The sequence below is a fragment of the Eptesicus fuscus genome, chromosome 15, assembly GCF_027574615.1.
Source record: "Eptesicus fuscus isolate TK198812 chromosome 15, DD_ASM_mEF_20220401, whole genome shotgun sequence".
Classification (NCBI taxonomy): Eukaryota; Metazoa; Chordata; class Mammalia; order Chiroptera; family Vespertilionidae; genus Eptesicus; species Eptesicus fuscus.
The window spans coordinates 35039344-35061268 of record NC_072487.1 but is presented as its reverse complement, the minus strand read 5'-3'; the positions used below and the strand labels follow the sequence as shown (position 1 = coordinate 35061268).

General features: G+C 41.4%; 1 protein-coding gene across 2 annotated transcripts in view; it reads right to left on the bottom strand.

Annotated features, from left to right (window-relative positions):
* The window catches only part of PIP5K1B (phosphatidylinositol-4-phosphate 5-kinase type 1 beta), a 290127-nt gene that overhangs the window by 134238 nt on the left and 133964 nt on the right, over positions 1-21925 (bottom strand). For both annotated transcript variants that reach the window (XM_054727759.1, XM_054727760.1), the window contains exon 4: positions 2449-2579. In XM_054727759.1, coding sequence (XP_054583734.1) covers positions 2449-2579 — 131 coding nt within the window. The remainder of the gene's footprint in view (positions 1-2448; positions 2580-21925) is intronic.

Here is a 21925-nt window from a genome sequence, read left to right as displayed (position 1 = left end):
CCTTATTTATGTGCTCCTTATTGTAAAGTATCTCATACAGTGTCATGTATAATTTAGTTGCTAAATAGACATAATTTTAATATTTAAGATTAATTTTAAAATCATGGAGTTTTATTACATGAGTCTTACAAGTAATAAGTCTAAGAACAAATTTTGTTATTTATTAGGAAGATTATACCTTAAAATTAGAAGTAATGTTCTAAGCCAGTGGTTCTCTGACTTTTAATCACCTGGAGGGATTATTAAAGCAGATTCCTGGATCCCACCTCCAGTGTTTCTGAGTCAGGTGACTTGGGGTGGAGCCCAGGAACCTGCATCTCTAACAAGTTCCAAGTGATGCTGATACTGCAGGTCTGGGGACCACATGTTGGCCCATGCTTTTCCCAGTGCCCGGCAATGGCTGGCTCTGTTGATTGGACACCGTGAGGGGAAGAGATCAGCAAGGATGGAGCACCCTGCCCTTCTTTATGAACCATCTTCAGCTACCTGCTCCCACCACCCTGAACTCACTGCCAGCCACCCTCCCACAAAAGGCCTCTGCTCTCCTTGTTCTTTGTAGCTGAAGAAAAAAATAAGACTGACATGTCTGGGAAAAGGCCCTGGAAGACCACGAGAGCTCGAACATCCTGAGAACACATTTATAGGAATTATGGTGCTAACAGATCATACCAAAAGGTTAAGGCAAACTCATGTCCTCCTGAAGTTATATAAAAGTATGTAGTTAATGCATTGTTGTTGTTTTTTTTTTTGAGTGATTAACAGACTGTTAAAAACAAAAACATGGAACAATTTCCAGCTGTAGAAAGAAGAGTAGTGTCATAAACAAACAGGATTATATCTTAGGCCTTGGGGTTGTCCATTTTCTGTATGGAAACTAGTTCTTGTACCTGCTAAGGGACCCTAGAAAAGCAAACTTCAAAAATTTTGACCAACTTTATTCAACCAACAGCTATGAAGGAAAATGAGTCTGTCTGGATTCATACCTGACTTTCAGTATTATGGGCCCTTTAGTGATCAGGTGGGCACAGTCACCTACAGGCATTACTTCCAGCCAGTTGACTCCTGGACATACAGATAAATGTAAGTAGCACTCCTCCGGAGATTTAAAAAAAAAAGTATATATATATATATATATATATATATATATATATATATATATATATATTGATTTTAGAGAGGAAGGGAGAGGGAGGGAGAGAGAGAAACATCAATGATGAGAAGAAATCATTGATCGGCTGCCTCCTGCACACCCCACACTGGGGATTGATCCCACAACCTGGTCATGTGCCCTGACCTGGAATCAAACCGTGACCTCCTGGTTCATAGGTCGGTGCCCAACCACTGAGCCACGCCGGCTGGGCATCCGCTGGAAATTTTTGTAAAAAGTAAGGTAATGAGAACACTGAGAGCTGAAGTGTCACCAGTCATTCTCATACAAGTCCAGTAATAATTATTAACAAAAGTGGCTTATTTTGAAGAAACATTTAAAAAAAAATAAATGTGTCTGACAAGTCAATCCTCATAGACCCAAAGACAAAATAATTACCTCCAATCACCAAATTTATATGTTAGACCATGAGTAGTAAGACATATTTAGGTAAAAGCAGAAACATTATAATAGGAAACTATGCTATATCTAGAATCAAATATTTATATAAAAAATCCTGTCAGTAGTGGTGACATTTCCAATTTAATAATGATTACTTCTCTTCTTAGACTAAGCTAGTACTGGACTTAAATTTTTGGTTTATTTACTTTATTTTGGTAGAGCAGACACAATATAAAGCTTGCTATTGTAACCATTTTCAAGTGCACAGTGCTGTGGCATTCAGTACATTAACATTGTTGTACAACCATCACCATCATCCAAACTCAGATTTATTTGCTGAATTGATTATCCCCTCCCCAATACAATTAAGTTAAGTTAGCATGTATGGGTAATGTGGGTGTTTTTGCAAATATGGTATCAAAATATTGGGGTTCTCATAAGTTTTCTTGAGGAAAATTAAGTGGAACGAGTTAAGTTAAAAAAGGAGCTAAATGAGTGAACTCAGATGCATGCCTAATTGTGGGTCCTCCCAGCCCCCCTTTTAAATTAGGGGTAACAAGAACCTGGTGCCAGCTGCGGCTTCTTGGACGTCCTCTTATTCTAAACCTACGCAGACATTACTCTGTAACAACTGCACTCTTTCCCACTGAATCTCAGACTTTCTCCATAAGGCCCTTCAGGCCATATCACAGCTAATGACAACTGGCCCACAGGAGGAAACCTGTTTCCCATCTCCACAGAGAAAATGCAGGCCACCTGATGCGACAGAAAGCAACCATCCGTTGGGCTGCTTTGAGCGTGCGCTGCATTACGTGTGCACTGGCCAAGTCTTCAGTGTGGGGTGTCGCAAGGAGGGTTCTTTAGCATGAAAACATCACACACAAAATAAATCTTCTTACCTGGGCAGGAACACACTCTCCACCACGTAGAAGTCTTGCATGAGAACATCGCGGTCTGGTTTGGAAGTGAGGTTACCCACTGTGTATCCTATTCCCAGCTGGATAGCACCTTTGATGGCAGATGATGCAGTCTGCAAAGCAAACACGGGTCCCGGGATTAGCCTCAATAGTCGGGGCCTTGTTCAGTGTTACCAGCAGCGAAAAAGGAGTGAGGTTTTCTTTTTGGCTCCTAGGCAATGAGGAAGCTGGGCTTGGAGAGACGACAGGCTGCTTCTTTTGATGGAGAGCTCATTCCAAACACCAAGGACTTTTCTTGCCATGAAATTACTTTTGTGGTAATCCTTCCTACCGATGTTTTAAAAGTCAAACTATAGTCCCAAATCTCCATCTTTCTTTTATTGAGAACTTTGAAACTTGCCAGAACACTTTCAGTAGGTAGCACCATAATTTCTACCAAAAGATAAATAGTACACTCATATTTTTTTTTAAATTCAGGAGTTCTATACTGTACCTAGGGGTCAGGAAGAATATTTTATCTTCATAAAAAAATGAGAGAACAAAAAAGTAATTTGAGTTTCAGGAATACGCAAAATTTAATTTGGAAACTGCTTACGAATATTGCCATTGATAATGGATCCACAATCAAAATTTCCTATATAGATCTGTGATAAAACACATAGTACTGGGTCACCGGTCTTTCCCAAGTACCACTTTTCCAGTATCATTCCATAATTAAATTGACATAATGTTAACTTGGGGAATTATTGTCACATATGTATATATACACGTGTGTATATGAATATATATGTATATATAGTTGTAATCAATGTAATAGGAGATATAGAAGAATAAATCAATTTGAATGCATTCTTCTTAATGGTGAAAATGTATCATATTTCTATGCCTTGCAGTGCCTTAATGTAATACTATGTATACAGAGGGAGCTAAATTAATACTTAAATCAGTGGTTCTCAACCAAGAATATCTGGCATTGTCTGAAGACATTTTCTGGTCGTCATAACTGGTGATGGTAGTTTTACTGCTGGCATCCAGTGGGTAGAGGCCAGGGATGTTACTAAACATGCTACGATGCACAGAACAGCTTCTCATCAGAAGGAATTATCCAGCCCAATCATCACAGTGCTGAGGTTAAGAAACCTTGACTCACGTGAATATAACAGAAATCATCTATTTTGTAAAACAATACTTTCTTTTTGAGTTAACATTTTTACTTAGCAATCCCCGCGCCCCCCCCCCCCCACACACACACACGCTTTATTTATTTTTATTTCTTCACACTTTTAACACAGAACCTATCTCTCTTCTTGGAAAAAAAAAGTATCCTCTTGATTTCTATGATAGAACATGGTCTTGGGACAACTTTTACCTTTTCCGGTGGGCTCATTCCTTCACGGACTTATATTCTATTTGCTATAATTGCAGCCTCCCTAAAGATTTGGTCATTGACCCTTAGAATCAATCCTTTCTTAATGGCTTCAAAAACTATCTCAATGCATATGACTCTCAGGCCCTGTAAGCCTATTTGGATGCTGTTCTCCCATCCCACATCCAGCATATACAAACCAAAACTAATATCTTCCAACCTTCCCACCCCACCGCCAAGACTGGTTTCTTTTTCTAAGGCACTAGAAGCCTCAGTCACCCAAGTCTGACCCCCAGACAAACCACATCTAGCACAGGGCTTAGGTCCCCAATAAACACTTGCTGACGTCACCTGAAATGGCCACGATCAATCTGTCCTGCTTAGTCACCCCACTATCACTTTCCCATGAAGTCGTCATTTAATTGCTTTGCTTCCTCCACTGAAAATATTCCATAGCCCTTAGTCTGAGGACAACAATCGACCACTGCCCTCCTCCCTGCAGGAGATGGAAAACTGTCTTGGTGGTTTTCTCTTTTCACTTGTCTTTTCACTTACGATCCTGGGGGCAGCAAGATGGCAAAAGACTGAGACTCAAACTATAGTGCGACTGGTGCTTTAAAAAAAAAAAAGAAAACAAAACAAAAGAAAAAAGTTTGCTATTTTAATACTCCCTCGCTGAGCTCTGCCATGCCACCACTTGGCATTGGTGACCTTTTGTACCAACAGCTCTGACTTCTGAAGGCTGACATGATTTTCATTTTAAGCTCTCATAAAAATTCAAAAGGCATCTCTCCTCCTATCCATCACTCCAGCAATACGGCACAAGATGTGACATCAGTACTTTCCGGGCGACCCAACTCCAAAACGTTCTGTTCCAGACCTATCAATAGCCTCACACGCTCTCCAAGCTTGCTTACCCCTCCCCACGCTCCACCTGACTCTCTATTTCTGCTTAATTCAGTCATTTAACACTTCATGGGCTGGAACACCTGTCAAACAGATGGAGTAGCTAAGTCTTTGTTGATGGCCCCCCGCCCCCGCCCCCGCCCCAGCAATAGAAAGTAGTCAAGGTTGTAGGAGTCTGTATCTTGTGTTTTCAAACTTTAGAAAACATGAGACTCACTGAACGCTTGTTAAAACAGATGGAAGGCAAAACCATGGAGACAGTAAAAAGATCAGTGGTTGCCAGGGGTTGGGGGAGGGGAGGGATGACTAGGCAGAACACAGAGGATTTTCAGGGCCAGGAAAAAATCTGTGTGATGCTATAATGGTGGATACATATTATTATACATTGGTCTGAACCCACAGAATGTACAACCCAAGAGCGAACCATAGTGTAAAGTAGGGACTTTGGGTGATGATGATGTGTTCACGTAGGTTCATCAATTGTAACCAATGCACTCTTTTGGTGGGGGGTGTTGATAGTGGGGGAGTCTGTGCATGTGCAGGAGGTAGATGGGAAATCTCTGTACCTTCCTCTCCATTTTCTGTTAACTTACACGACTCTAAAAAAATAGACTTACAAAAGAAAGTCAATGGGCATTGAAAACCAAACCAAAACCAAAACCAGACCGGTGGGTGCAGCCCCAGAATTTCTCACTGAGAAGGTGTGGGGTGAGGGTCAGGAACCTGTTCTTGCTTTAAGGGGCACTGAGAAAGAAGACCGCCTTTCTCCTGTGGTATAAGATCAGATTCTGAGTCCCGGAAGGAATAAGATTTTGGAAAGGACCCTGTTGACATCTGTCTAGTTAAAACAAAAGACAGACTTGTAATACAATTGCTTTTCCCTTCAGGCTTCTTAAAACTCAAGTGCTCTGATGGGAGAAGTAATAGAAACTGCAAAAAAAGTTAATCTTTTTTGATCAACCATTTGTGCCAGACACTTGATGGATAACCACAATGATTATCACAATCTATCACAATCATAGCACATACTTATACAGTGTTTACTAAGGGGCAGGCACTGTTTTAAGTGCTTTTGGTTATATGAACTCTTTTATCCTCACAATGACCCATATGAAGTAGGTACTATCATCATCTCCATTTTACTGACTCAGAGAGGGTTAGTCACTTATACTAGGTCACGCAGTGCAGAGGTGGAGATGGGACTCGGACCTGGGGAGTTTGGCTCTGGAGTTCAAGTTATACACAGGAGCACTGTAGAACATCTGAACTCACTTAACCCTTTCAAGGACCTTGCAAATTAGCAACTACCACACCATGTTACAGGTGGGAGATTTAAGGCCGGCAAGGTTAAGTGATTCGCCCTGTTTGCATTGCTAATGTGTGGTGGAGTCTGGATGCAAAGCCCACAATGTTTACACATCGTTTTGTTGTCTTTTTTTTTTTTCTTTCTTTCCAAAATGAGCCTAGAATCAAAGTCGGAAGTTCTCTTTAAAGTCTGGCTGCTTGACCTCAGCAAAGGTAGCAGCTTGGTGAAGCCATTCCTTTTGATGAAGTAGGGATAAAAATATTTGATTTGATTTGAATCATATGCAACCACAGGGAAGTCCAAGGAAAACTTGTACGCCACTTGGTAAACCAGCATGAACACCACTGTTAATGTCACAGCTAGTAACACGGGGAACGGCACCTGGAGGTTTCCGTGTCCCGTCTCTGCGTAAAAGTAAATGCTTGAGCACTGATGCATGTGGGTGTGATTAAAAAGCATCTTGCCTACTTCAAGGCAGTGTCTGGTTGTGCTCATTGTGCATGTGGTTTCTTGAGTCACAGGAGTAAAGGTCCCGCCACCTGACATTTCCCTGCGGTGGACAGGTGGGCGAGGCTGCAGTATTTCCTACCACAGCCTCTCCTGAGCAAGACGTGCCTGATAACTAAAAGCGAACCTCCCCCTGGAGTGTCTCTGATTAGCAGATTAGTAAGTCATGATGATGACCAAGAACCTTCTGTGTACTGCAGGTGGTTGCTCCTTTAGAACCAGCAGTTCTTTCCCTGCAAACTCTTGAGCCATTAGCCCTCTCCTCCTTTCTCAGGGACACCCACCAGCAGGCCAGCAAGTCCTTAGCGAGTCAACAGCTTCACACACACGCTCAGCCCTTCCAATTTTATCTGCACGGCTTTGCGCAGGCTCTCAGAGAACTGAGACCGGGCCATCTTCCCAAAGGGGTCCTTTGACTCCTTTATATCAGACAGCGCTAGATTTCAGAACACAGAAAAAACAGTCTATTTTTGATTCAGGACTTTTCCAAGGGCTAAGTGGAGGCAACAAGCCTGGATATTAGAAAAACCTCTAAAACATCTGATACTTTAAGAGAAAACCATATAATATTACAAAAGCAAATCATAAACATTTACTTCCATAGATCCTCTTTCCTAACCCAAACTTGTTCAGGGATGATGGTAATTCTAAGAGGAAAATGAATGTCAGCTTGCATGTCTGTAATGTAGTCTATTTTTCAAAGCACTATATTTTTTAATGATTGCATTTGATCATCACAGTTGTTACAGAAGTAGGGTTTAATGCCCATTTTATGATAAAAAAAACACCTGTGGCTTTGGGAGATTAACTTGATCTAAATTCTTTCTTTCATGTGTGATAGAGCCGGGAATGGTCCTCTGACCGGGGAGGCCTCAGGTCAGTGCTCTCCCACTGCACACTGCTTCAGCCGTCTGAATTTCCGTGTTTGGAGATGAATCTGATGGAAGCTGAGAAGTACTTGAACTAGGAGATGATGATGATGATAATAACAACAAGACTAACCGTCTACGCACACCCGCTATTAGGGAAGCAATGATCCTGACAAGAGTTTAATGACCTTACGTTAGTTACAGGAAACTGCTTTCTACAGCACAATGTCTATGAAATTAGATCACTTAATATGCCATCTGATAACACTGGCTATAGAAGGAAGTATTAAAATATTTCATGTCAACAGCATTTTTCACCCCTAAGGTGTTTCACCCCTAATTATGAGATTATAATAAGCCAATAGGTATGCTGCCAGAGTGGCTTTTTTCAAAAGTAAAGATATAATTGTGTCACTACCTTGCTTGAAACCCTCTAATGGTCCCTGGTATTCCCTGCAGCTTTAAGAACAAACCCCTTAGCTCAACACGGAAGCCCATCTTATCATATTACTTCCTCCCTACCTCACACTGACTCCTGCATCCAATATAAAAAAAAGATGTTTTTGTTTTTATAAACACTTGTTGACATCACCTGAAATGGCCACGATCAATCTGTCCTGCTTAGTCACCCCTATCCTTTGAACTTCCAAGTCCATGAACCTAATAACTGCACATGAAAATTTCTGCTTGTGTGTATTTTCCCCAAAAGGGGATACAATGTTTTCTCTTCTTCTCAGAAAGTTCATTTTCCCCAAACCACAGGTCTAGAGAGTCTAATTCTAAATTAGAGAAGTCCATTGACAAGGCACCTTAGACTAGGCCATAAAAAGGGGTTCAGTGACACCTCTTAAAAGCAAGAGAAGGCAATCCTTGTCCAGCCAGGGAACACCCACCCCTGTCCCTCATTTCCATGGTTCAAGTCCAGCTCCAGGTTCTCCCTCCTGTCTCTGAACTTATACTCAAGAAAGCATAGACTTCTTATTTGTCCCAAGGATGGAACTCCGGGAAAAAGAGAGAGGAATCAACGGCATGAAGCTGGTTGTAGGACTATGGAAATGAGCCAGTTTGCCGGTAGACAAGCCTAATCCTTCTAAAAAAGATGTAAGACCACATCTCGCCTTCTTCAGGTTCCTTGAACCCTTTCTCTGGTCCCTCCCTGTATTAGTTTCTTAAGGCTGCGGTAACAGATTACTTAGTATCTTCAAACAACATGCACTTATTCTCTTACAGTTTGGGAGGTTGGAGGTCCTGAAATCGAGGCGCTGGCAGGGCGGATTCTTTTGGAGGCTCTGGCGGAAGACCCATTCCTTCGCCTTTTCAAGCTTCTAGAGGCCGGCCGCATTTCTGGGCTTGTGGCCCCTTCCTCCGCCTTCAAGGCCAGCAGCATCTTCAAATCTGTCTCGCTCTCTCTGAATCCCTTTTGGTCTCTCCTTTTCTCTTTTTCTCTCTCTCAGCTCTGCTTTCGTGAACACACCTCATTTTCTGACTCTGACCTTCCTGCCTCCCTCTTATATAGACCCTTGTGATTACATTGGGCCCACCTGGATTATCCCGGATACTTTCTCCATCTTGAGGTCCTTAACTGAATACACCTGCAAATCCCCTTTAACCATGTGAGAGGTAATATAGTCACAGGTTCTAGGGATTAGGACACAGACATCTTTGGGCTCCATTATTCTGTGCACCACACTCCTCTATTTCAAGATTGACTCGGGCGTTTTTCCCAGTGTTGCCCCAAACAAAGAGAAGAGCTCCCCTCAGAACTCCATTCACTCAGATGCTGTTCATTCTGAGAATTTTCTGTGAGCTAGGCATTGTGCTAGGTGTTAGGGAAAGCATGAGCCAAAAGAAAAGAAAAGAAAAGAAAAAGCAATAAACAAACAAAAAGAACATTGTCCTTGCTCTCATGGGAGTGTCTAAGTCCTGTGGGGGAAAGAGATATTAAACAAACAAAGATATACATACATAATGATATTTGTTGTCAGTGATGTAAGCAACAGGGTGATGTAACTGAGATCACAAGGGTGGAGATCCGCTTTAGAATGGCAGAGTTAGGAGAGGTCTACCTGAGGAGTGATATGCAGGCTGAGACTTGAAAGGTGAGTATAAGCCAACAGATGGGTCATATCAACAAAGGCTGGCTGTGTACCCATCACGTGCCAGGCTTTCTTCCACAAACTGGGGATACAGAACTGACCTGGCCAGAGTCCTTGCCCTCAAGGAATTGAGAATCACATTAGAAGGTTAGGGGAATTGATTGTGAGGCAGAGAGAAGCAGCAGTTCAGGGAACGGAAAGCAAACCATTGTGGGTCAATTATGGTGGGAGAACATCAGAATAGGAGGCTGGAAAGGCAGGAAGATCTAGATCTGGGCCTCAGAGGCCATGTTCAGGGTTTGATATATGTCAATAAGGGAGCAGCATTCTAATTTGGCTATTTCATGGAGAACAGACTGGAGGGAATATATGAGGGAAAGTGATTAGGAGACAGTGGTTCATATTGAGATGGCTGAGAGTAGGATGAACAGGAAGATGGACAGAAGAGTTGAATGTGAGATATACAGGGTGTCCCAAAAATGTAGACACATTTTGAATAACAATTAATTCCAATGGGTTAAATCTGAAAAGAAAGAAACATCAATTGAGCTATCAGCTGTTGAAGTGTGTATACATTTTTGGGAGGACACCCTATATTTTGCAAGGAGATACACAGGACTTGCTATGAGCTAGAAATGAGGACTAGAAAAGCACTAAAATGCTTCCTGGTGTTTCCTTGAGCAATTGAGAGGATTGAGGTTGCTTTACCGAGTTGAGGAGACTGAAGGAGGAACACAGTTTTGAGGGGAAGATTAAGAGTTCTACTTGAGATGCCAACAAGACATCCAAATGGAGATGTCAAGATACAAGTCTGGAGCTCAGAATGGAGGTTTGGGTTGAAATTTTGAACTTGAGTGTTTTCAGGATATAAATGGTATTGAAAATTAAAGGGCTGGGTAAGTAACCTAAGGAGAGAGGGGAACGTTCTCAAAGGGCTCTGAGCAAGGTCAACATTTTGGGATTAGACAGAGGAAAGAGAACCTTTGGAGGAGATTTAGGAGTGACTGCAAGGGTGGGAAAACATGGCTTCAGAAAAACCAGAAGAAATTTTGAAGAAAGTTGTGATAACTGTCTCAACAAGTGGCTGTTTCATTTGATAATATGAATGTTACCTACAACTTGATGGAAATATCTAAACCTAGGCGTTAAATTCACTATTCTTTTCCCATTCACATCATTGATTCATACATTAAGTCCAAGTCTATTTTTAAAATATTTGACAAACGTATTTAATAAGCTCCAGTCAAATTATGGCTTCATTTGAACCATATTTTAAAAATGTCCTATATATTTAAAAATATTAAGTTAAAAAAGTAGGATATAAAATAAAATGTGAAGAACACAAACTCACAAGTGTGTTTATACACATCCACAGAGGAAAACAAGACAGGAAGGAAATATATTTAACTGCAATAATTATCTCTGGGCAGTGTGACATTGGGTGATTTTTGCTTTCAAGCTTGTGCTTCTCAGAGTTTCTAAATTTTGTGTTATAGGTAAGAAAAGGAATATCCTCCAATGAAGGTACTATTACTTATGTTTATAAAGTCATTTTGAGGGATAACGAAGGCATGTTTGGGATTTGTTCATCTTTTTATCCCCTGTGATTTATTCTGGGCTTAGATCATCCCCTTTTCTAGGATGACATTTAGGGCAGGTCTATGACCCTTCTGATGACTCCAAGAATAAAAGGTCTTCTGCTAATTTCTAGTCTCAGATCATTCAAAATGGTCTCATGCAGGGATTTGGTTTGTCTAGTCCATTTAAAGCAAAAACTTTAAGTATACTAGGGGTGGGGGGAGCCATCTCCCCCTCCCTGACACTGCCACAGCTGGCCTGGCACAAGCTGGCCACCAGCAGTGGGAAGGGCTGGGGGCCTCTTTCTCTTTTCTGCCTGCCTGCTGCAGGGAGCAGGAAAGGTCTTACTTGAAGGGTACAGTTAAGATGTCTCAGGCACTCCACGTGTATCCACCGCTTTCTCTGTGGGATGATGTCACAGAGCTGCAGCTGTCCCTACAAGCGGCAGCTGTGTCCTCACCCTTTGGGAGAACACATCCCTGGCTGGTAGTTCCTCATAGATGAGCACATATCAGCTAATCTCCATCTCTGTGCCCTCAACTGGTCACAGGTCATTATCCTGAAATTCTGGAAATCAACAAGCAGTACCCAACCCCAAACTCCCCCTGACCTTGCTCTGATGGTGATCAGAGCAGCTGACAGACAATTCTCTCGTTCTTCCAATTTCCCAGAAAATACTACTGTCTATTGTACCCCCTCGCCCCCAGGCTCCAGTGAACATATATCACACTTGGGAAAGAGGTCTCACCGAAGTCCTCTTTCTAGGCTGGCCATGATGGACAGACCCTCTCTCCACACTCCACCCTACGGGCATTACTCCTGACATATCAACTCTCCAACATTCCTTTTCAGTCTTCATATCTCACAACCCAGCTCCTTCATAGACTCGAGGTGATCACTAAACTGGACTTAGATCACTTCCTTCCCCAAATTCAGGCTGGCACCTGACCTTGCAATGTGATTAACATTCTTCCAGCTTTTCAGTTTATACTGTCCTAGACTGATTCACAGGTCCTGCTCAGAACACGGGGTTTTGGTTAGCTGCTCACTGTGTTCCATTCCACCTGCCACATGACTCATCATTTCAGGCTTTTAAAAAATACTACCTCCCAGCGTAAAAACCTTCATTGTTTTTTGGAGTTTCTGTAGAAATGAATCTAAATTCCTTGCTTGTTCTTCAAGATTTTCTACAATCCCATTCCTGCTAGTGCTAACTGCAGTAAATAAATCACCAAATGCTAACTTCTGTAAAAAGCACACCCCTGAACACATTTATTTCTTAATCAGGAACAGCCCACTGCGGGGGTCCCTGATTGGAGTGCTTTTCTCTGTTGGGTGGTGTCCTGCATGCTTGTGGTGGTATCCCCTAGGGTCTCAAAGTCCTCCAAAGTGCAGCTGCTGATAGGAGAAGCAGTAATGGTAAAGGACGCCCCTTCCCACTTCTTGCTCCCATACAAGGAGTCACAATGCAGGATATTCCTCCAGATCTGCTCTGCAACCCTCTCCACGCTGCTCTGGGTCCTGGGACACTCCCTGCTGTGCAGCTACTGTACATTAAAGGGCTTCCCAACTGTGGCCTCCAGGTGGGTTTGGCCAATGGGAACCTCCACAGCAGGATTAAAGGGAGGTGAGAGTGACATCAGGTGTTTACTCCTTTCCTTCTCTTCCGGTGCGTTTGACTCAGACCGGTGTGTCCTTCTGAATGTTACAGCTCCTTTCTTGTGAGCCTCTCCAGATAACTCCTATTTGGGTTCTAGAAACTGTACCATTCTCTTACCTCTCAGGCCAACATTTTGACCCAAGATACTGAACTATCACTTGGAGTTTCCTTATACTTCTCCCACATCTTTGCAAACAGTGCCTTTTAAAAACTCTTTTCAGACCCCCCAGTTTTAGTGTGTCATTCATTTACTGTCCAGACCTTCTAGATCAGGGGTCCTCAAACTTTTTAAACAGGGGGCCAGTTCACTGTCCCTCAGACCGTTGGAGGGCCGGACTATAGTTTTAAAAAAACTATGAACAAATTCCTGTGCACACTGCACATATCTTATTTTGAAGTAAAAAAACAAAACGGCAAAAACACCCGCATGTGGCCCGCGGGCCGTAGTTTGAGGACGCCTGCTCTAGATAAAGACCCACTCACAGCTCACTAGCAAGGATGAGCCACACAGCCTCACCAAGATGCCAGGAAGGCTGGCTTCACAGCTTTGCTATGGGAGAGGGGCCACAAATTCTGGTGGAAAGTATTGTGTTGGCCATACCACAGATCCTATTGCCTCTACACAAACTCAGCCGAACCATCCTTTTACACTTGCCTCATGATTCCTGGCCTGCACATGCTGGTCTCCATGCTTTCAATGTTTTCCTTCTCCATTCTATTTGGTCTCCTACTTACTGTCCTGGGTCCAGTTTTACCACTGTTCTCTCCAGGCACTGTTCACATGGAAGCTAGACAAGATTACCCCCTTCTCCCAGTACGAGTGATTTCATAAATGACTCTGGGGTGTTCTGTTACTTTTATGGCTGGCAACTACTTTTCTAATACCATTTCTTCAGCTATTTACATTTTCAAAAATTAAGAATACTTCAGTACCATTATAATGATGTCCTCCCCTGTGCCTGCATGGACCACCTATGGTGAAATTGTCCCCAAACAAGGTCATTCTGACCCACTAGATACTAACCAACCTTGGAAGAAGCCCAAGACAGATCCACTTTATATTTAATTTTCCTTATTACTAAGGAGCCTTTTAAACAAGATCCCACTGTATCCACTTGTTTGAAAGAAGATTTGATTCTCTAAGTGTGATAGAAAAAGGCAGAACAAAGAAAAGGTGATTCATGGTTTCTTTTAAATGATCTCCACCTACTTATATGATTGGGGGCGAAGCACACCCTCTCACTGAAATGGAAAAACATATTAAGCAAACACTTCTCATTAACAGGAAAATACTGTAGTCAAGTATTCAGCAGTGGAAAATTATGCACACTTAATTGCCCTTAAAAAAGATATGCCATCAACTGCAAATGAAGTTTTTGATTTAAGATAGAACAGGATTACAAGTGCTATTATATTAGCCTTCTAGAAATATTACCGTGTAGGCTGAGACATTCCTCCTAAATGTGGCATAGTATAATATCCTTAAGACTATTCCTACACACTAGGGACAAGGTTTCATTTGTTTGTATATTCAAATAAAAATAGTATTTATTTGATACAAATACAAATTTAAATTCAACAGATAAAAATAAGGATTGAGTTTTCATCCTTCTAGAATCATAAAACAAATTTCACATAGTCTTAGAGTATTGCATTTGCTTGCAAGGGAGTTTTCCATTTCAAATAATATGTCAATGCTAAGCACTGTTTTGGAGGAATAACAAAATGCTATGGCAGATGTTGCTAGTTGTCCTCAGTATCTATTCACCCGTCTTATTTAGCAGTTGTTCTCAATGAGGGTTGGTTTTGTCTGGCAATATCTGGAGACAATTCTGATTGTCCCAACTAGGCAATGCCACTGACATCTACTGAATACAGGCCAGGGATGTTTACATCCCACAGTGTACCCTTTACCCCCACTCCCCACTCCCCAACTCCCGCCAACAAAGAATTATCCAGCCCCAAGTATCAGTAAGGCCAATATTGAGAAATCCTGTTGTACAGTAATAGAAATTTTAGTAGGGTATTTTGCAGGGTTCTCTTGCAGCTAGGTGTAGTCGCATGAGTAATTTCTGACCACTGAGATGTGACAGGAAATGATGTGTCCAACTCCAAGGTCAGACCCCTAACTTCCTGTTCTCTGCAGATGTGAGGGGTGAAAATGAAGCAGCCATCCTTGATCATGTTTGGAAACTGTGCATTGCGAAGACAGAAAAACAAGAGAGAAACCTGGGCCCCTGATGACTCTGCAGAGGAAGTAAATGACTTCTGCACCGTTACATGAGGGAAAAACAAACTTCAACTTTGCTTAAGCCACAATCATCCTGGTTCTTGCTTCAACACATGAGTGAATCTATATTTCAAGTGCATATAACCTATGAACTTAAACCAAATGCTCTTTATCTGAAAAGTGATGCAGATTCAAAACTACCTCAAAATGAAAGAGAAATGTCTGCACAGCTAGCCTTGCTTAATTTAAAAAATTGAGCATGTGGTTATTGAGAAAATGTTATGTAACTCTTAACTATAGAAAGTAAAACACAAATGCACCCTTCTCAATCTTGCTTTTTAGGGTTAACTAGTGTCACTTGTTTGGTGTGTGTTCTTCTAGACTTTTTTCTCTATCCATTGAAAATGTATATACATGTCTGTACATTAAAAATTGGACTCTACTACAAATGCTAGACTGCAGTTTACTTTTTTTCACACAATATCCTTCCATGTCCATGTATACAGATAACCATTATTTTTAATGGTTATAGAGATGTTCATAGTTGTATATGTTCATGGTTGTATATGTTTTAATGATTCTCTTATTGGAAGGAATTAAGGTTCTTATTCTTTCGCTGTTTTTAATAGCAAATAATGCTGTAATGAGTGTCTTGCTCATATATCCTTACACACTTATTTCTGGTGTATTTCTGCAGCACAGATTCCTAGAAAAAGAATTGCTGAGTTTAAGATATGCACTTTATGCTTTGATAAGGATGGCCAAAATGCCTTCTAAAAGAGATTTCATCAATTTATATACTCATTGACAGAGTAGAAGAATGCATTTGTCATCAAAGACTCACTAACACCATTAACATTAATATTGTTAACTTTTCCTAAACTTGCTCTTTTAGTTCTTATTTTCCTGATCACTAGAGAAGGCTCTCCTCTTTGTGTGTTCATTGTATTATTTGCCTTAAACTTAATAATTTTCTTCTTTTATGGCCACACCCTAATAACCATGCTTGATTATTTTATACCAATAAAGTTAAACTGCATTTACAAAATAATCCCTGTGGAAAATTTAAAACAATTGGACTCCATATTGACCCAGTGGAATTTTTATTTGTTAAAATTGTAAGCTCTCGGGGGGCAGAAACTGTATCTATTTTATCATCTACACTAATAAAAGAGAAAGATGCAAATTGACTGTACCTTCACGACACCCACCAGCCAATCAGGAGTGAGTATACAAATTAACCCAACAAAGATGGAAGGTTAATTTGCATACATAGGCGCTGAGCAGCCAGGGGCAGTGTGGGAAGGCAGAAAGGTGGCTCCAGCCGGAGCAAAGGCAGTGCCGGCAGCCAGGGGAAGGAAGGCCCATTCTTGCATGAATCTTTGTGCATCGGGCCTCTAGTCTACACAATAAAGTTCTTCTTTACTCCCCTTTACTGTAACAAAAATATGCACTTCTCTAGATAGTTTTAAAATTTGAAATAGTACTTTAGAATACTTTACACCCATATCACAGTAGAAACTGTTTTTCAAGCTGGCTGGCGTGGCTCAATGGTTGAGAGTCAACCTATGAATCAGGAGGTCATGGTTCAATTCCTGGTCAGGGCACATGCCCAGGATGCAGGCTTGATCCCCAGTAGGGGGCATACAGAAGGTAGCTGATCAATGATTCTCTCTCATCATTGATGTTTCTCTCTCTCTCCCTTCTCCCTTCTTTTCTGAAATCAATAAAAAATATATTTTTAAAATTGTTTTTCAATAACAAATAAGAAATGAACTCCTTAGTTGGTTCATTGGGACAGGGGACTCCTGGAGAAACACAATTCTGGTGGTGTGATGGGGGTTGAGAAACACACCTTGGCAGAGAGAGATACAGAGAAGCTGTACAAGGGCCTGCCTACCCATCCCTTTACAGTCTTACACTATAGGGTTGGAAAGGACTCTACAGACCCTGGAGAAGCAATCGGTATCTTTAGTGGGGACTTTTCATATTAGGGTAGGGTTTTCTGGCCATACCTCTGCTTCATCCCCTTTTTAGGAGAAATGAATGTTGCACATTGAGACCTTGTCACCATTCTACTAGCTGGCTGGCATTTTCTGAGTCCTCATTGTGATCCAGGGATTGAACTAAGTACTTTAGAGGTGCTTTCTCCTTTATATGCATTTACCTTCACAATAACTCTACAAGGAAGGAAAACTATTACCCTGATTTACCTAAGATGAAACGGATTCAGAAAGACAAAGAAGCTTTTTCAAGGCCATACAGTGAGGAAGTGACAAAGCTGGCCCTTAAACCCAGATCTGTTAACCCCAAGTGCATGCTCATAACCATTACATCCAACATCGTAACAGGACATAGAAACACAGAGATATCAGCTTTGCCCACTGTGCATTTCAATGCAGCACAGGTCCAGGTAAATTCCATGGCTACTGCAACTACTTGTTTCTTGGTATGTGGGCCTATTTCTAGGAAACACCGAGCCAGCTTCTATTATTTTTTTTTCTGCATTCTCCATTGACCAGCACGTACATGGTTAACTCTACTTGCCCAGAGGTGTGGAGGTGGGTTAGGGCCAAAGCCAAGCCTCACTCCTACGGAGTTCCCAGGAGACATTTTCACAGAACTCTGCCAGCTCAGGTACATGGAGTCATGGGCACAGGTTTGAAATGCAAACTAGATGGGGCCCAAGTGATCAGGTTTCACTGCAAGGTTGGTATTTAGGAACATTCAGAAAAGAAATTAGGATCTAGGCTCGTCTGTCAGCTTTACATAGGACAGGTATAGGACAACCAACCAACTCCTCTCCCCCAAAAGTAACCCTTTGCAATCTCCACTCTCTCTTCATCCTTTTTGGCTTTATATTATCTCCACCTATCTTGAGAGGGTACTAACCCATAGCCCTGCCCTACATGTCTTGCCACCCCCTCCCCAAGCTCTTAGTGAATATGAACACACACACACACACACACACACACACACACACACACACACACACACACAGTTTTTGTTTCTGGTTTAGGAATGGGAGGGGATAATGACAACTCTTTCAGGGAGGCTCAGACCTGCAAGACAACGTAATATCCTTCTGGAAATACCAGTGACATACAAGATCTTGTTGTTATTTATATCTTTTACCACCTCCCCCAAGAGACCCCCAACCTTTCCTTTGCATTTCACCAACTGACCTCTTTAGGTTTTAAAAGAAAACCGTGTTTAGGGAAGGAGGGAAACAGCCAGTGCTCAGGCTCTGATATGTGGACAGGGCCATCACTATTCCATAGTTAATTCAGTCTCTGACTCCATAAAACTGAAGGGTTTATTGTTGTTCATTTACCCAAATAAAGAGAACAAACACACAAGTGACGCTAACTACTGGGCGGCAGTCACTGGTTATTTTTTCCAATTGTGCCTTGATTTGCATTACACGTAACTTATTTTTGTAATTAAGTTTCGTGATCTGTAAAAATTAGATAAAATGAGGAAAATTATAAATAGTATAGAAGTAGGCCCAAAAGAACTAAAAATTTTTTGCTTCTTCTTTCAAATCTCTCCTAGCTTAATATTTTCCCTTAATTTACTAGTATTACATATTATATTTATATATATTTATTTCTATAACATAGTCATGATATATTTTATATATATATATTATATATTAGTAATACTCTTGAGTAAGAGATATATCTCACTCATATCTATAATAATAAAGCATAATATGCTAATTAGACCAGACGTCCTTCCGGACGACCTTCCAGACGAAGCCGGGGCTACGAGGGAAGCTTGGGTCCCAGGTGGTGCCAGAGGGAAGCCGGTGGCAGCAGCCAGGGAAGGAAGGCCTACTCTTGCACAAATTTTGTGCATTGGGCCTCTAGTATATCATAATATATACAACATATACCATATGTATATGTCATAGGAATAAACAATATTTATAGAATAGAAAGACAAGAGAAGGAATAAAGAGGAAGGGTTCTGATTGCCAAATGAGGTAGAATCATTCATAAAACAAAACTAAAAATTTTATAAACTAAAAATACAGTGATTTTCATAGATTGACAATGAAAAGCATTATTTGCTAGTGATGTGCTGTTTTCCAAACTTCAATCACTTTTCCATATGCAAGCCCTAAACATTCCTTATAGAATAAAAGCAACAGATGTGAGGTTTAAGAAATGATGGATATTGATAAAGGATGAAAAAATGGCTTCTCTTTAAATTCCTATGATTAAGCTTTCTTTTCTGAAAGAATGGGGAGTGAAACATCCCTCTTTTCACAATTAAATTATTTTAAATGATTGTAATGATAATTAACAGTATTATTTCTACCTTCCTGGTAGTTATGGCTATATTTCTGGAAAGCCACAGGAAAACAATGCCAAGAGTTTTAAACAAAAAGATCTGAAATGTTAATGCCAGTAATTTTCTGAAGGGCTTTTAAATTTGGAATTTAGGTGTTTCCTGAATACAAAATGATTGGTTTTAAGCATTTAAAGTCTTAAATGTAATAATTTCATTTTTATATACATTTATGCACTTATATGTTTATATACAGTAACATGGCCTTAAATTCTGCTGTAATTGTTCTAAGTGCTTATTATGTGCCTGGTAAAATTATCTGCATTATTGATTTCTTATAGTAACATTATTATCTCCATTTTATAGATGATGAAACTGATTCAGAAAGATTGCATATTTGAACAATAAATCTGAGTCATTTTCACAAAAAGACTATCAAGTGGAACTTTCCTAAAAATGTACAGACCGATATATCAGACAGTTCACACATTTTTCAAAAATCCCTATAATCAGGATAAAGCATCAAAGTTGGGGGGTAATTTTAAACATTATGTACACATTTAAGTTTGGATTAAGCATTCTTTGCCCATGTAACTTCTATGTTTCAAGATCTAGAACTACCTTGCATCCAAGATGTGATTTTCTCCCTGAACACTTCCAGAACCTTGGAATGCAGTTTCTAAAATCCTGTCTGGAAATCCTGTACATTTGAACAAACACCCAGCCATTGTAGGTGCTCAGGACTCTCCCATCTGCTGGCAGTTCCCTCACCCCACGTCTGATGGACTTTCCTCCCTTATCCTCTGGATCTCTCCCTCATGGCCTTTCAAATACCTGTGATTTTCCTGGTCTGAGAGGAAAATCACCCTTTCACCAGGAAAGCACTTAGGTCTTTGGAACAGAAGCACTAGCAAAACGGGCTGGATACCCAGGCTGCAAACATGTCAGGATGAAACTGAGTCCCTGGCCAGAGGGTTGCCCGTCACCATGGCACCTGCATCCCTGAGAAGCGCTACGATTGGGCTCTGCCTGCCTAAGATGCTTCTGCGTGCACCTTCTTACCGTCCCCGGGTCTCTCCAGAGCTGGATGCTGGGGTGGAGGACAGGTGACTAGTCCAGGACACATGACTCGTCTAGGACACAAGTGAAAAGACACTTAAATGGAGGCACCTACCTCTGCCACCAACCTGTTTTTGACCAAAGGTAGAAAAAAGGAAGAAAAAGCATTCACAGACAGTGACTATCGCCCTCATTTCACAAGTGCCCCTCATGTTAATTTGCAAATATGAACGGACATTTGGGATCAGAAATAGCCTACAAATCTGAGTTGGGGGCCCCTTCTGCTACTAGACGGCTGAGCGACTCTGAGGAAGTCATGAGCTATCCCTGGGTCACAGTTTCCTCCTCTGTAAAACGAGGACATTTGATTGCCAAATTTCTTCCACATTGAAAATTCTACTTTCTAATTTTATTTTTCAGTATGTGCATTTGTCTAAGGTTTAAAATTTAATTCCAACATTTTCTCTCTCTCTCTCTCTCTTTTTTTTTTTTTTTAGTTAGAGTTACTCTATTAGAAAATTCAATAGCAAGTCACTGCATTTTGCCTACTTTGGATCACAACTCTTAAAGTAAGTAAGACTGATACTGAGAAAGGAGAACAGTGTAGTCATTTCTCCTAAGAAAAGCAGGCGGAAGCAACCTTGCTTCACTCATGTGCAATTTCCAGAAGTGCCAGTTAGAACTTATCGCTGTTTCTTCCTTTTCTCTTGAACTCAGAGAGAACATTATTAAATGGCTTTTGATGTTGCCTGAGGCCGTAAAAATTGGTGTCAGAGGTACTGACAGATAAACTCCTAGTGCAGGATTCTTCCTACTGGAGACCAACACCAGACTCTGACAACTTTCTGGAGCACCAGGTGGTATGACCGTTCTCAGCTGTTATCCTAGCACCTCTTGACTTGATCCCAACACACTTGTTTTCCAGTGGCCCAGCCTAACATGGACCACTGATGGCCCCGGCTAATGGATGACCTGCTACTGTCACACAAGTGAAAGTGCCTGACCCATAGTCCATTGCTCAATAGACTATGCTTTCTTCCCCTTTCCCTGGGAACAGTTAGAGGAAACTGGTAGGTTTCTGTAGCCCAGACCTCACCACACGCTCTCTCTCCAACTACACTGTCTGCCTTCTAACCACAGTGCCTTACTCAGTGCTCAATTCAGTGTTGGCTAAATGACCAAGTTGATCCTATCAGGTGGGTGAAGACCATCTCAACACTAAGATCCTATGAGGTTATGGATACATCACTTCGGATGTGGGGATTCTCTCTCTTTAGGCCCTGCAGCAGCCAATTTTCAGAATGCCACAAGCAAGCAATTCTCTTGCCTAGAAACTTGTGTTGCGTTCTCTTACATGCTCCTTGAGTCTGCGGTACAAAGGCCTGGTTGGATCCTGATCTTATCTTGACCTCTGGTAGACTCTACCTGCCTTCTGACCCACACCCTGGTTCCTCTCTGCCAGGCCCACTTGGGTATGGCCTGTCCCTCTGCATAATCCTTTCACCCCTCTTCCAGCACCAGGATCTGATACATGGCCAGAGGCAGCTACAGAGGATCCATTAGAAACAGCTTGTCTTGTGAAACAG